The 15,445-nt window shown below is 41.2% G+C and overlaps 2 protein-coding genes across 2 annotated transcripts in view; one reads left to right on the forward strand and one right to left on the reverse strand.

Moving 5' to 3' along the window:
* Positions 1-2,656: 2,656 nt before the first annotated feature.
* On the reverse strand, positions 2,657-3,318 carry LOC110584011 (gametocyte-specific factor 1-like). The gene has a single exon (XM_044918269.1). The coding sequence runs from the start codon at positions 3,278-3,280 to the stop codon at positions 2,774-2,776; it is 507 nt and encodes a 168-aa protein (XP_044774204.1). The 5' UTR covers positions 3,281-3,318; the 3' UTR covers positions 2,657-2,773.
* A 4,839-nt stretch (positions 3,319-8,157) lies between these two features.
* The window catches only part of PIAS1 (protein inhibitor of activated STAT 1), a 117,196-nt gene continuing 109,908 nt past the window's right edge, over positions 8,158-15,445 (forward strand). The window contains exon 1 of the mRNA XM_021693800.2: positions 8,158-8,202. Within this exon, the coding sequence (XP_021549475.1) occupies positions 8,179-8,202 (24 nt within the window). The 5' untranslated portion in view covers positions 8,158-8,178. The remainder of the gene's footprint in view (positions 8,203-15,445) is intronic.

Raw genomic sequence — 15,445 nt, forward strand, 5'->3', positions numbered from 1 at the left:
ATTTTTTTTAAAGATTTTATTTATTTATTTGACAGAGAGAGACACAGCAAGAGAGGGAACACAAGCAGGGGGAGTGGGAGAGGGAGAAGCAGGCTTCCCGCGGAGCAGGGAGCCCGATGCGGGGCTCGATTCCAGGACCCTGGGACCATGACCTGAGCCGAAGGCAGATGCTTAACGACTGAGCCACCCAGGCGCCCCTATTTATTTATTTTTTAAAGATTTTATTTATTTGACAGAGAGAGATACAGGGAGAGAGGGAACACAAGCAGGGGGAGCAGCAGGCAGAGGGAAAGCAGGCTCCCTGCTAAGCAAGGAGCCCCATATGGGGCTCGATCTTAGGACCCTGGGATCATGACTCGAGCCGAAGGCAGACGCTTAACCGACTGAGCCACCCAGGTATCCCTGTCAGAAGGAATTAAAAAAAAAAAAAAAACTTTTATCTGTATATAATGCCCTTCTTTGTCTCTTATAACTTTTTTAATTTAAAATCTATTTTGTCTGATAATAATATATAACCACTCTCTTTTGGTTATTATTTGTGTGGAGTATTTTTTCCCACTTTCAATCTCTTTCTGCCTTTATATCTAAAAGGTGTCTCTTGTAGATAGCATATAAATGAATCATTTTTTTTTTCTGTTCTAACAATATCTCTCTGTTAAGTGGAGAGTTTAATCTGTTTACATTTAAAGTAATTACTGATAAGAAAGGACTTCTTTCTGCCACTTAACTATTTCTTTTCTGTATGATTTATATACTTTTTATTCCTCAATTCCTCCATTACTGCCTTTTTTTTTGTATCTGGCTGACTTTTTTATAGTGTTCTGATTCTGTTATTCTTTTTTTTTTTTTAAAGATTTTATTTATTTGACAGAGAAAGACACAGCAAGAGAGGGAACACAAGCAGAGGGAGTGGGAGAGGGAGAAGCAGGCTTCCCGCTGAGCAGGGAGCCTGATGCGTGGCTGAATCCCAGGACCCTAGGATCATGACCTGAGCGGAAAGCAGACGCTTAACAACTGAGCCAGCCAGATGTCCCTGATTCCGTTATTCTTAACTTTCCTGTACATATTTTAGTGATTTTCCAACCTAATCTGAATAGTACCAACTAAATTTCAATAACAAGCACTCTGCTCTCATACATCTCTGTTCCTTCCCTTTTATTGTCACAGATTGCACCTTTATACATGATGTGCCCATTAACATTGATATATAGTTATTATTTTGAGCATTTATATTTTATATTTTATTTTTAAAGGTTTTATTTATTTTTGAGAGAGAGAGAGAGAGCACAAGCAGTGGAAGAAGCAGACCCCCTGCTAAGCAGGGAGCCCAGTGGGAGGTTTGATCACAGGACCCTGAGATCATGACCTGAGCTGAAGGCAGACACTTAACCACTGAGCCACCTGGGCTCCCTGAGCATTTATATTTTAGATCATATAGAAAAAAGGGGGAAGAGTTACAAACCAAAAGTATAATAATATTGACTTTTATTTACCTATGTCGTTACCTTTACCAGTGTTCTTTATTTCTTCACATGGCTTTGAGTTACTGTTCACTGTCCTTTCCTTTTAACCTAAAAGATTCTCTTTAGCATTCCTTCTAGGGCAGGTTTGTTAGCAGTAAGCTCTCTTAGCTTTTATTTATCTTGAAATGTCTTAGACCTCATTCTTTTTTTAAAGATTTTATGCCTTCATTTGAGAGAGAGAGAGAATGTGCACACAAGTTGGGGAGGGGCAGAGGGAGAGGAAGAAGCAGACTCCCTGCTGAGCAGGGAGTCCAAAGACTTGGGGCTCAATCCCAGGACCCCGGGATCATGACCTGAGCCGAAGGCAGATTCTTAACCAACTGAGCCACTTAGGTGCCCCTTATATTAGCCTTCATTCTTGAAGGATAATTTTGCTGGATATAGAATTCTTATTTGGCAGGGTTTATTTACAGCAGCACTTTAAATATGGAACCCCATTGCTCTGCAGCCTCGACTGTTTCTGATGAGAAATTGGCTTTTAGTCTGATTGAGAATACGTGTGTATGATAAATTGTTTTACTCTTCCTGCTTTCAAGATTTCCTCTACTTTCTTCTGACTGTTTAAATCTGTTCTGGAACCCCTCTAGTGATTTTTTCATTTTAGTTATTCTACTTTTCAGCTCCAGAATTTCTACTTCTTTCCTTTTAACAATTTCTATCTCTTTATTCATATTTTCATTTTGTTCATACATTATTTACCTCATTTCCTTTAGCTCTTTGAGAATATTTAAAACACTGGATTTAAAGTCTTTGACGACAGGCTTTAGGTGTCATCAAAAAACTGAGCATTCGAATATTATAATGTGTTATCTCTGGGACTCAAATGCTCTCCCTTCTCCAGGGTTTACTGTTCTTGATTGTTGAAGCCTCAGCTTATGTTCAGCCAGTGTTTTTACTGAGATTTCCTTGAACACTGGGAACTTAAACAAACAAACAAAACACCTTTCCCAATCTTTGTGGTTTGGCTCTGTGTGGGGGTATTTCTTTCTTTTTTTTTTTTTTTCTACGTTGATGCTTTATTTGAAACAGTCCTGAGTTTGAGGGCTGTCTGCAGCCCTTGAACTCATTTGTTGCATCAAATGAGTGAAGACTCAAAGCATGGAGGAAAAAAAAAAGGTACTTGTCAGTTTGAAAGTCACAGACAGTTTATCTTTCTATAATTAGATTAGGAGGAAAAAACCACGAAGAACCCACTGGTAGCAGGAAGAAGCAAGAGTCTTCTAGAGTCTGGCATTTGATGAGATATTCAGTTACTGTGCATTTCCATTGTTTTTCCATGGCAGAACATATGGCAGAGACTTGGGAACACGCATGCCTGAAGCCAGGTTACTCTTAGGTTCCATAACTATGTTGCTTGCAGGGCTGTTGTTGCCACAGTAGTTGGCTGTGCCCCAGACAAATGGGGTGCTGGTCTGTTCCCAAAGATCTTTATCCCAGTCCTCATCGCAAGGAGGGCACTGCCATGTGCTCTCAGCCAGAGTCTCTTGTCCAAGGTTCCTGGTTTGGTTGACAACAACATCCTGCTCAATACAACTTTTATCGTCACAGCTTGAGATATGATGACTGATTTTGGCCCGAGGAACCTGGTGGCGAGCATTGAAGGGACAAGTAGCCAATTTGTTTGCAACATCAGGATGATTCTTTCTGCACTTGATAAGATGATAAGGAAACCTGCAGGCCCTGATCTGGTGGTTTTTATCATAGGGGCATTGTAATAGCTTTTCAGGGTCCAGGGAATCGATGTAAGTTTCTTCCATGCTGGAAATGAAGAAGCTGAATCTAAGCGCTCGGTCGAGACACGTTCCCACCGGGGTATTTCTTTTAACACTTAACTTGGCCATTTGAAATTATTCCTGAGCCTTCACTTTCTGGTTGCACCAAGCATACTTATCAGTCAATGGTGGAATCTTAGGGCTTTCTTGGGTCTTTCCTGAGATGTATCTTGTCTCACGCACATGTGTGTGGCCTTCTAAATGCCCCAGTGTTCATGAGCATTTTTTAGTTTGAATGACCTAATTTCCCAGTAAATTTCTCTCCCAGCTTTTACTCCCAAGCTTTAGGTGGTCTATTTAGGTACCAATTGTAATCTTTGGCCCCAGGCAGTTGCAGGTTGTTTATTCATCTTACAGTGTTTTCAAGCAATGTCTGCGGCTTTTCCATCGTGGGTTCCAGGTTAAGCAAAACAGAGATAGGCCTTACATTAGTCCTTCAGCTAGCTCCCAGGAAGGTTAGAACAGAGGAACACAATGATTTCCAGGTACCAGGGCTCCATCCTGGGAAGGTAGGCTGCTATCTTCAAGACTGCTGCCAAGTCAGAGGGGAGTATGGCAGGGGTAAGTGAAAGTACCATAAAGTTTTCTTACCATTCTTAAGTTGTCTTTTTTTTTTGGATTAAGCATTTGCTTGGTTGCTATAAACCTTTGACTATTTTTCAGAGCTCTGACAAAGTTGGTCTGACAGTTGCTGGTTATTATTTAAAGTTTCCGTGGAGGTAGGGGAGTTTGAGTTGCCTATTCTGCCGTTTTGATGATGTCTCTCTCCCCACAATTTTCATACATTGTATCTTCAATATTTATATACATGTATACTTTTCAGATATACATATTCATATATATGTGAAAAAATGTGTACTTTTATATTGAAGTAATTACAGATTCACAGGAGGTTGCAAAGAAATGTACAGCAAAGCCACACTCATCCTTTCCTCCATCTCCCCCAAAGTTAACATTTTACTGAACTACAGTGTAATACCAAAACCATGAAATTGACATTGGTAAGAACCACCCCTTCCCCTCATTCCTAACTGCCTGGCACCCACTAGTCTATTCACCATCTCTGTAATTATGTTATTTCATTAATGTTACATAAATAGAATCAGGCAATAAGCATCCTTTTGGGATTAGTTTTTTTCTGCCAATATAATTTCCCTGGGGCTTATCCAAGTTGTGTGTGTCAACAGTTTTTTTTCTTTTTCTTTTTCTTTTTAGATTGCTGAGTAGTATTCCATGGTATACATGTATCACAGTTTGTTTAGCCATTTACCCATTAAAGGAGATTTGGATAGTTTCTAGTTTGGGGCTCTTATAAATAAAACTGCTATGAACATTCTTGTACAATTTCCTGCATGGAAAGAGGTCTCCCTTTCTCTGGGATAAATGTCCAAGAATTGTTGAGTTGTATGGTGAGTACATTTTCAGTGTTCAAAGAACTGCCAAACCTATTTTTCAAAGTGGCTATACCATTCCTACCACAAACACATGTGTGATCCATGTCTAAGAAAGCTATGTCTCATTCAAGGTTATAGAGATTTACTCCTAAGAGTTTTATAGTTGTTTTTTTTTTTTTAAAGATTTTATTTATTTATTTGAGAGAGAATGAGATAGAAAGAGAGCACATGAGAGGGGGGAGGGTCAGAGGGAGAAGCAGACTCCCTGCCGAGCAGGGAGCCCGATGCGGGACTCGATCCAGGGACTCCAGGGTCATGACCTGAGCCGAAGGCAGTCGCTTAACCAACTGAGCCACCCAGGCGCCAGAGTTCTATAGTTTTAACTCATATTTAGGTCTATGATTAATTCTGAGTTAATTTTTGTATGCTGAGTGGGACAATAATTTTAGGGCCCACAAAAATGTTTTAAATCTTTAAAATCAGAAGAAAAGGTAAGTATACTCTGCTTGGATTGCATTAGTCTTTATACCAATACAAATGTAAAATGTAGTTTTTTTTAAATGTGATTTTTAATATATACCTACTTAATATATTTATATATTTATGGAAGAAGGGGTCTCTGAGGTTCTTTCTGACACCAAATATGTGATATCTTTCCACACCAATTCTCCAACACCAACTAAGTATCCAACAATTCAGTTTTGACACCAACTCCAGGCAGAAGCTCAGACCTCACAAGACTGCCCCTACTTCAGATACCAGGTGCCAGTCCCATAGGCCACTTGGACTGCTGACTTACCAAATTTGAGGATTCCTATAATTCCTGCTCAGTTTTGATAATTCATTAGAGTGGGCTCACAAAACTCAGGAAATCACTTTACTTAGATTTACCAGTTTATTATAAAGGAAATAACTCAGGAACAGCCAAATGGAAGACATGCATAGGGTAATGCATGAAGGGTGGGGATGCAGAGTGCCCTCGCCCTCTCTGGGCACCCGCCTTCCAGTACTTCCATGTATTTACTAACCCCCATCTCATCATGTATTTAGTCTTTGTGTTTAGTCTTACCAGTGACCAGCTCCCATCCTGAAGCTCCCAAGGAGCCATACTCTCTCACCTCATTAGTATAAGCTCAGGTATGGTGGAAAGGGGCTCATCATGAATAATGAAAGACAATCCTATCGTCCAGAAATTTTAAAGGTTTTAGGAACTCTGTGCCAGGAACCAGGGACGAAGTCATATATATATTTTTTATTATAGAATAGTCCCTAGAAGGCAAAAGTGTAGGGCAATGAAAGTCATAATGTGGTCCTGTCAGTTGAGTAGCCTTCCTAGCAGTCCATTTGTGAAATTATGGCATCTTGGAATAGAGTGATGGTAGTGGATGGCCAGTGAAATGGACAGGCTTGGGATATGTTTTAGAGGCAGAGTCAGCTGGATTGGCTGAAGGATTGGATGTGAGAGGTGAATGAAAGAGAGGGACCAAGGATGATTTCCGGATTTTTGGTTTGAACAACTGGCTGAATGATGGTGCCGTCCACGGAGAATAGTGGGAAAGGAACAGGGCTAGGGGTAAAATCAAGGCACTATGTGACATGGAAATCTTGAGATGACTAGGAGTCATGAAATAGAGCTATTAAGTAGCCAGTTGGATTTGTGAACCTGGATTTTGGTGGGGAGGTCTGGGCTAGACAGAAATTTGAATGTCAACGAGCTGGATAAATTCACCTGGGGAGTGTAAAAAGAGAAGATAAGAGGGTGAGGACTGAGCCCTGGAGGGCTACAACATTTAAAATTTGAGCCAAAGAGGAGAAATCAGCAGATGATTTTGACAAGGAGGCTCAGTGAAGGAACAGGAAAATCAGGACAGGGAGATGTTAAAGGAAGTTCAGGGGGAAACGTGTTTCAAGAGAAAGGAGTCTTGTCCACTGTTTACAGTTCTCCTGAGAGGTCATTTTAGATAATGGGGAATTGACAATTGGTTTTGGAAACATGGAGATCATTAATAATCTTGATAGGTGATCCTGATGAGAGAAGTCAAGGCTGGATCAGAGTAGGCAGAGAAGGGAATGTGATGTGAGGAAGGGAGAACAATCACTGTAGAGAGATCTTGAAATACCCGAGAATTTTTGCAGTGGAGAGAAACAGCAGTTCTGGAGGAGATTTTGGAGTCAAGGGAGGTTTTGTTTTAGGTGGGAGGAATTTCAGTATGTTTATATGCTGATAGGAGTAATCTAATAGGGGAAAAAGTAATGATGCTGGAAGGCGAGGTGATTGTAGGAGTAAAGTTCTTAGGAATGTGGGAGGAAAGGAATCCAGGTCACTGGTAGAGGGACTGGCCTTCATAGGCACAGGGGCCCTTCTTCATTCATAGTAACCCAAATGTTACTATGTCTGTAGGAATAGTTTTGATGGTGAGTAGATCAGGGAGTTCCTGTCTGTTTTCTTTTCATTTTTTCAATGAGGAATGAAGCAAAATGGAGAGCAGAAAGTGGGGGTTAGGGAGGAGGTATAGGAGGCTTTCAGTAGAGGGGGAAAGGTGTGAAATAATTCTTTCATCACATCTACTTAAATGTCAATTTATTGGAGAAAGCCCTCCAGGTATTAAGTACATCTCCTTCCAACCGCTATTCTCTCACTGAACCCCCTTGCTGTTTTCTGGTACTCATCACCAGTTGTAATTGTATCTTTATTGGTTCACTTGTCTGTTCCTCCATTAGAGAAGTACAGGAGGGCGGTTACTTTGTTTTCAATTTCCCGATGTATACATAAAGAAACAGGACTGTTACATAATCACTAAATAATTACTTGTTGAAACAAAGAATTAATGAATGAACGTCTTCAGAATTTTGTCTTAGGTCACCCCTGTTAAGTGTTTGGACAAGTCACTTTTCCTCTCTGAGCCCTCATTTCTGACTATATACATACCACGTGAATTGTAATCTTTTCTCTGCCCACCTCAAAGCGCTGTCATAAGGAGGATCTGAGCTAATAAATCTGGAAATGCATCATCAAATGTAACGGATTGTTATTTTTAGCCCACGCGTAGCCTGGCAGGTAGCAGGTGCCAAAAAGGACTCCCTGATTGGGGGAGGGGGCCATTATAGGTTCTGTGACTGTAGGCATCGAGGCTTTGCAGAAGGGTTCCGCAGGCTGCGGAGGGGCGGGGCTCAGGCCCGCAGCCCCCTCGCTCCGGCCTTTCCCTGGAGGCGCTAGCCCGGAGAGGGTGGGGGGCGGGGAGGTCAAGGGGGGAGTAACTGTCAAACCTCCCCATTTGGCGCCATTATTTAAATGCTACGTGCCGGTCTCGCTGCTGTACGTGCCCGGGGCGGGGCTCCGAGCGCCGGGAGAGGGGCGGAGGCCGGAGGCAGGACGGGGAGGTGGAGGGGCGAGAGGGGACGGGCCAGGGCGGGGCCAGGCTGGCTAGAGGGGCGGGTCTAGCGGCGGCCCCCGGCGAGGTTCAGTGCGCTTGCGCTGACAGACGCAAGATGGCGGACAGTGCGGAACTAAAGGTAAAGCGCAGCTCGAATTCACTTCTAATATTCGGCCGCGGAGACGGCGCCGCTGGTGCCGAGGGGGATGGGTCCGACCCTGGGGGGCCGCTCGGGCCTGACTCCACCCGGGCCTGGAGTTGTAGGGAGGAGCGGCGCGCCCGGCCCCAGCTGAGGGGGCCCGGCAGCGGCGGGCCGCGGGCCCCGGGTGCCTCGGGGGCGCTGACGGGTCGTCCCCGGCGTGTTATTGTTGTGGGCGCCTCTGGCGGGGGTGGCGAGAGAAGAGATCGGGAGTCGGGAGGTAGGGGCCTCGGCTGCCCCCTGGGCTCGGCTTCTTCACCTTCCACCAGCCTCCCCGCCCCCCCATGGGGAACGGGGGCTGGGGCAGAGTGTTCGTGTAGGGGGGATTGGGAAAGCTACCCGCCGCCGCTTCCTCTTCCTCCTTTGCAGTCCCGGGCTGCTGTCAGGAGCTCTCCTCAGACCCCCGGGAACTTGGCTTCGGCCGCCCCGCCCCTCCGTGGCTCCCTGCCGCCCCCGCCCCGGACTCGGCTCTACGCCGCTGCCCGCCTGTCAGGAGGCGCCCGGGGTGCCCCGCTTGTGGCTAGTGCGATCCTGGGGCTATGGGGCGGGGATGTGGGGACAAGCTCCGGTAAAGTTTAGTGAGCCCCGGGCCGGCGTTGGGGTTCGGCTGAGGGGTAGCGGGGTAGTCTGCCTGGGCGGGACGTTACTTTCTCTCTGATTCTGGGCAACCGGGGGGGAAGAACCCCCCTCGAAGGGTGTGTATTTGGAAGCAGTGGTGGGTGGTGGGAAGCAGCTACCTCTCCCTTCTTTTCCTTCTCTTCCTTTGCCTGGTGTGGAGGGTGAGAGGAGCCTTTGGGGGTCTCTGCACACACCATGATGGCGATGCTATAGCTGATGGAGGTGAATGGTTCGTGTTTATATCCCCCCGTTGCCTTTTGTTTGTAGGGACATCTTGCTGGCCATGTTGATTTGAACGAAATTCTCCCCCCATCCTACTTCAACCCCCAATAAATAGAACGTTCCTCCGTTCCTCTCAACTGTACCAATTACTCACGCCTCGCGAAATTGGATGAAAGGGTGCCCCCTTTTCCCCGCTTTTTCTCCCACCCCAATCTTCTTTACCTGATGATGGCTTCTTTACCGAAGCAGATATACCACTACACAAGCTGTTGGGGGAGGGGGGTGGAACCCTTATGATTGGATTGTGACAAATGGGGCTCCGCTTGAATAATTTTGGTTTAGTAGCAGGCAGTTTTAACTAACGCGTATTATTTCGAGGCTCTGAACGCGATATTCCCTTCTCTGTGGCTTCCTGTGTGTGAACCAAGCAGCTGGTTATATCTTGACCCAGAGAACTGACATCTCTGTCAGAGTCGCGATTGGGATATACAGTTGTAAATCTTTGGGGAGGGTCCTCTGTCTCTATTTAATAAAAATTATTTTTAAAAAATTTCTCCGTTATACTGAAACGACAGCTTCTAGAACAGGCAAACACCAGGTTTGTTTCTGGAGTTTTTCTGTGGAAAGCTTCGCTGAAAGATCAGTTTCCTCAATAATTTTGCAATGTTAACATTCCAAAATTTGTATACTAAGGCGCTGGCTTTGAATGTCATTCTTTTAAAATTTACTTCTAATTACAAATTAATTGAAGAGAGAGCAGATTTGGAATGGTTGGTCTCGTTTTTTTCCAGTTTCAAACTATTGACTGAAATTAAAAAGCCTCAGCGATTGGAATATTTTTGAGGTCATTAACTCTTGAAATACAAAGTACACAACTTTAAGATACATGTTTTCTATAGTTTCGCTCTTAAGATGTAGTCACAGTGTTGCTGTGATCTTTGCCTTCTAATATTTATTTTGTTTGGAATCCTTTTGAATGATAGCTAATCAGTTCTGTTATACATGGGCCACAGAATAAAGCTGAAAAGCTTGTCTGGTTATATTGTCACTCTTGATGCTGTCCAAAGAAACTGGTATGGAAAGCACATGCTGGGAGATTTCCTCCTTTGTTCTTTCTCATTTTAAAGAAAGTGCCTTTGGGGATAGATCAGATCCCTGGTGTGAGTCTTGTTAGGTAAAGTTTCTCTTTACAAAAATGAGCCTGTATCAGATAAATGCTGAACACTTGGGGGAAACATTATTTTTCTAAAAATGGTCTCCCTTTTTGCTCTCTCAAAAATCTACTTGAGTTTTTTTCAGAGGAAAAACTACTCTTGTGTTCCTGTAGTACAATTTTTTTCAAATTATAGTAACTGTTTTGACCTACTGGTTTGGCATTGTGTGTTCCCAATACTTTGAGAAGCTGTGATAAATTGCTTAGCTGGTGGTAGCTGTGTTAAAAATTTTAGTACTTGATTGTGGTTAAATTTGCTGGGCTTTTTTTTTTTTTTTTGAAGGGGTAGATGATCTTAGGAACGCCTACCATAGTTATTTGAGAATGTGTATATATAATTTTCTGTGCAGTAAGCTTTGGAAGATACTCTTTTTGGAAATTACATTTTCTGATGGTTTTTCTTTTTTGTTTTGGAAGTAAGTAGCATTTGTTCTTAATGAGATAGAATAAGTCAGAATAAAATTTAAAAAAAACCCCCAGATTTCTCAGCTTTAGGTGAAAATATAGTACTGACAATAGCTTTCCAACTATGAGGCTTTGAGTAAATACAGTGACTTTTTTGTTATCTTAATTCACAACCCACATTTCATCTTGCTGTGGATTGTATTCATAATTATTTTCCTCATGGCCCATTTGAGTGAGTCCTTTTAAATCTATAACAAATCTCCAAAGATCGGATGGGAAAAATGGATAGATCTGTATCTCCTGTAGGAATAGTGCAAGCTGCAACACTTGAAGATACTGCCAATAAAAATTAGATTGTGGGTCATTCATATCAAAAAGAATTCTCTGGGCGCCTGGGTGGCTCAGTTGGTTAAGCGACTGCCTTCGGCTCAGGTCATGATCCTGGAGTCCCTGGATCGAGTCCCTCATTGGGCTCCCTGCTCAGCAGGGAGTCTGCTTCTCCCTCTGACCCTCCCCCCTCTCATGTGCTCTCTCTTATTCTCTCTCAAATAAATAAATAAAATCTTTAAAAAAAAAAAAAGAATTCTCTGTGCGCGTTTGTTTATGAAAGGTTTAATTTTTCATTAGGGGAATACCCATAAATGACATGTGTAAGAAGGTCGAGAGTGAGCATTTTATTATCTTTAGGAACTTAAAAAGCAGGAGGGTGTGATGGCCAGATGATCTTGGAAGTTAAAAATCTGACAGCTTCATGTAGTTCCTCTTAAAGTACTTTTTTTTTTTTTTTTTAAGATTTATTTATTTTAGAGAGAGACAGTGCATGCCCTTGCTCGAGGGGTAGTTGAGGGAGGGGCAGAGGGAGAGGAGGAAAATCTCAAGCAGACTTCCTGCTGAGCATGGAGCCTGGGGTGGGGTGGGGGTGGAGGGGCTCAAGGGCTTGATCTCACAATGCTAAGATGACCTGAGCAGAAATCAAGAGTCGGATGCTTAACCAGCTGAGCCATCTAGGCGCCCCAAAGTACTTTTTTTATTACAATTTTTTGGCATTAACTCTCAAATCAAGTTATATTGCCATTTTAACTCACAGGAGGAACAGTGGGGAGGAAGAAGTTCATCATTTTAGTGGAATAAAATAATGGAATTCAATGGGAAGAGAAGCCATACTTTTGACACTATGCTTTTAAAGTATAAGCATGTCAGTAAATTCTGTTGTCATATTCTGCCTCTTTATTTTCAAGAAATAGCCACTTAATTTTAATTTTTGTGTTGTGATTTGTCTGCTTTAATTTCAGATACAAGGAAATAAACCTTACAGTTGATGTGTGAATTTGATTTGACTCTCCCTAATTTGGTTTGGTGTCAAGTGCCACATTTAGATAGCTTTTGTTTTAAGTCACCATTTTTATGAAGAGTATTTAAAAACAATTTATAAAACACTTTAGTTTTTAAGTATTTCATACAATTGTTTTGAAATACTGCTTTTTCATCTACAGTTTTCTCCTAGGTCATTGTATTGTCTTTCTCTTCAAAGAGTCTCTTGTAACCACTGTGGATTGCAATAGTGCTTAGTGGTGAGTCCATAGCTGATTGACCTTGGGTTTCTCCTGGTGAACTACATCAACGTGCTGCTCCAGGGTGCTTGCTGAGGCTTTTTGAGTTCAGTGTGATTTGTACCCTTTCCTGGTGGTAACTGGGGATAAGAAAATAAAATGGCTCATGGTTGTAGTGGGAACTGGGAAGAAGTATCTGAGTTTCTGAAAAACTGGGTTTTTCTGATAAGATGTAGCCTTTATTAAGACCCCTGGTTGATTACTTTATAGAATTGATTGTAGTGCTTTCTGAAGTATTTTGCTCTGGCATTAAGCAGCTTTTTCTTTTTTTCGTATTTGAATGAATAATATTTTTGTATAGTACTTTGCACTTTATAATGTTGCAGTTTATAATGTATCACATTATCTCATCTGATCTTTCCAACAGTTCTTTGAGGTAGGAAGGCAGGTCATATCTCTTTTATTGATGAAGTGAGCCCAGAAAGAGTAAGTGACTAGCCCAAGGTCATACAAGTAAAAGTGGCAGGAACTTGACCCTAGGTCTTAATGATTTCAAACCCTGTACTGTATAGGCTGCTGTAAAGGTGCCATGTCTGTCCTGGAGCCCTCTAGGGTGCCTCGCTCACAAAGAATTCCAGTTATGTTGTTGCTAATACTTTCCCTCTTGCTCTATGCCAGGGTATTTTTGGATATTCCTTGGGCCTTTTGCAAGGAATATTTTGGAGTTTGTTAGTTGGAATCATAGATGTTAATTCTTGCAAATGTCATTTTGCCAAAATTTCAGAGAATACTGAAAAATAAGCAGAAAAAAAAAAAAAAGACACCTGTAATCCCAGCACTTAGAAATATCATGGTTAACATCTGGGTATCTATCTGTTTAGACTTTCTCTCTGTGAGCATATGTGTATGTATATTCATCACAAAAAGAGATCATGTTTTTATGTGTAATCTGCTATTTTCATGGCTAACTTTCTAGGTAAGTAAATATAGGTCTGTGTGATCATTTGAAAGGTAACACTGTATTTAATTCAGCTAGTCCCTTATCATTGGACAATTAGATATTTCTACTTTTTTGCTCTTTTAAACAATGTCTTGACAAACAGCCTGATATAAAGGTTGCACGTGTTTTATTCTAACAGAATACATTGATATGACAGAACTTTTTCTGTGCTTTAGGGAGCAATGCTAAGGGTATTTTGATTAGATGAAGTGTTGTGAGTGAAATAAGTAATTCTTGATTTGTTCATTGTCTATGCCTTTGTTTCTGTTTCTATAAACCTATCAGATAAGATTATTAAATGATGGCAGAGTATATTCTATAAAAATGTAAGTAAACATTTGATAAAGTATGAAATAGAGTATGAAACAGCATTTATAATTTATTTCAAGTATGTTTGATTTTGGAAATTATATCATAGTAATCAAATATTGGAAGTTTATGTGCCTTGTTTAGATGTGCACCTGTTTTTAACTGACATTTTAAGAAAAGTAGTGCTGAGCATTAATATAAAGTGGAAATGAGAATTTGCCTTACTCATATTTTTTTCTCAAAACTAAATGTTGCCAAAGTATTAGTTTGGTAGATAACATTGTTTTGAGGAGGCTGTTATAGAAAAGAGGTTACAGAGGCAATGAAAATATTTTTCTATTTTAAGAAGAAGTCTTTATGGGTTAAATTAACTAATAAATGCATATGTGAACCTTTATGGGTTAAATCAATAAATGGATATGTCAGTTGAGTTAAGAATATTATTTGTGCAACATCTGGGAAGTACTGCACTGTAGAAGGAATAGTTGATGAGATTAAGGGCATGAAAGTGATCAAACTCTAAATTTGACATGTCAGATTTAGTCCATGTAAACTTGAATTTATATAACAAGTTTTACCATTAGGATTTTTAAAAATAGGTGAAAGGAAATTTTGAGTACATGGTTGTGTTTTATTATCAGTTTCATAATTGCTATGCACTTTTTGCTACTCTTATTACAGAACGTTTGTGATTATACTTCCCTTTCCATGTTAAAAACTGTGGAACCCCCACTATTTTTCATTCCTTCTACTTTTGGTTTAAGTGGTATCACATGAAATGATAGCGCCCAAACTCCTCCCTTCAGAATTACCTGGTAAAACTTCCTTCTTTGTAATGAATTTCTAAAACTCAGTAAAATGAAGAAATTACCTTTTTACCTTTTCTGTTTCACCTTAGATCAAACAAAATAAATATAAATCCTTTGAACATTAACTAGTAACTTTGAAATATCAATAACTCTCTGGAGATTGTTGCAAATGGGCCTATTTTCTTAAAACTTCATCTCCTTCTTACCTTTCCTGCTATTCTTTTTTGCTTTCAATTTTCCCCCCTTTGGCTGCTAGGTTAATTTTCCCAAAACATTTCTTTTCATCCTGTCACTCCAATGGCTTTCCATTGAAAACAAGATAAAGTCTTAGCCCTCAGGTATTCAGGATTTTCTATAGTCTGATCCCAGTCCACTTTTTGTGTATTTTGTCTCTTGTACTCTATGGCAAAAGTCCTTAACTTAAAGCCAGAGCTGTTAGTTTGCTTCTTTTTGTTGACTAGTGTTCTGCTTTGTACACCACTTCATTTTCCCCCATTCGTACCCTGTGTACGTAGTAGGTGCTTAAGATACATTTGTGAAATGAACAAATTATGTTCAAAATTCGTTTCTTCTAGTAAGGGGGCTGATGCACATGTCTTTATGACAGTCTCAATTGTGAATGTTCACATCATCACATTTTATTTTATGGCTGCTTTGTAGATGAACTTGAATAACGTTAAATCTAGAATAATTTATGGGGTGCCTGGGTGGCTCAGTTGGTTAAGCATCTGCCTTCGGCTCAGGTCATGGTCCCAGGGTCCTGGGATCAAGTGCCACATCGGGCTTCTTGCTCAGCAGGGAGCCTACTTGTCCCTGTGCCTGCCGCTCCCTCTGCTTGTGTGCTCTCGCTCTCCCCTCTCTCTCTCTGACAAATAAATAAAACCTTTAAGGAAAATAAAGAAAATCTAGAATAATTTATGAAAGACTGTTTTAGGTTTGCCTTTTATATTTCTTTACGTTATATAGATAATAAGTGACTACATTTCTGATTGTAGTGATATGGCAGTAAATAGAGTACAGTTTTAAAGACCTTCATCATCTTCAACCCTCCCCTCCC

The sequence above is a fragment of the Neomonachus schauinslandi genome, chromosome 9 (assembly GCF_002201575.2).
Source record: "Neomonachus schauinslandi chromosome 9, ASM220157v2, whole genome shotgun sequence".
Taxonomy (NCBI): domain Eukaryota; kingdom Metazoa; phylum Chordata; class Mammalia; order Carnivora; family Phocidae; genus Neomonachus; species Neomonachus schauinslandi.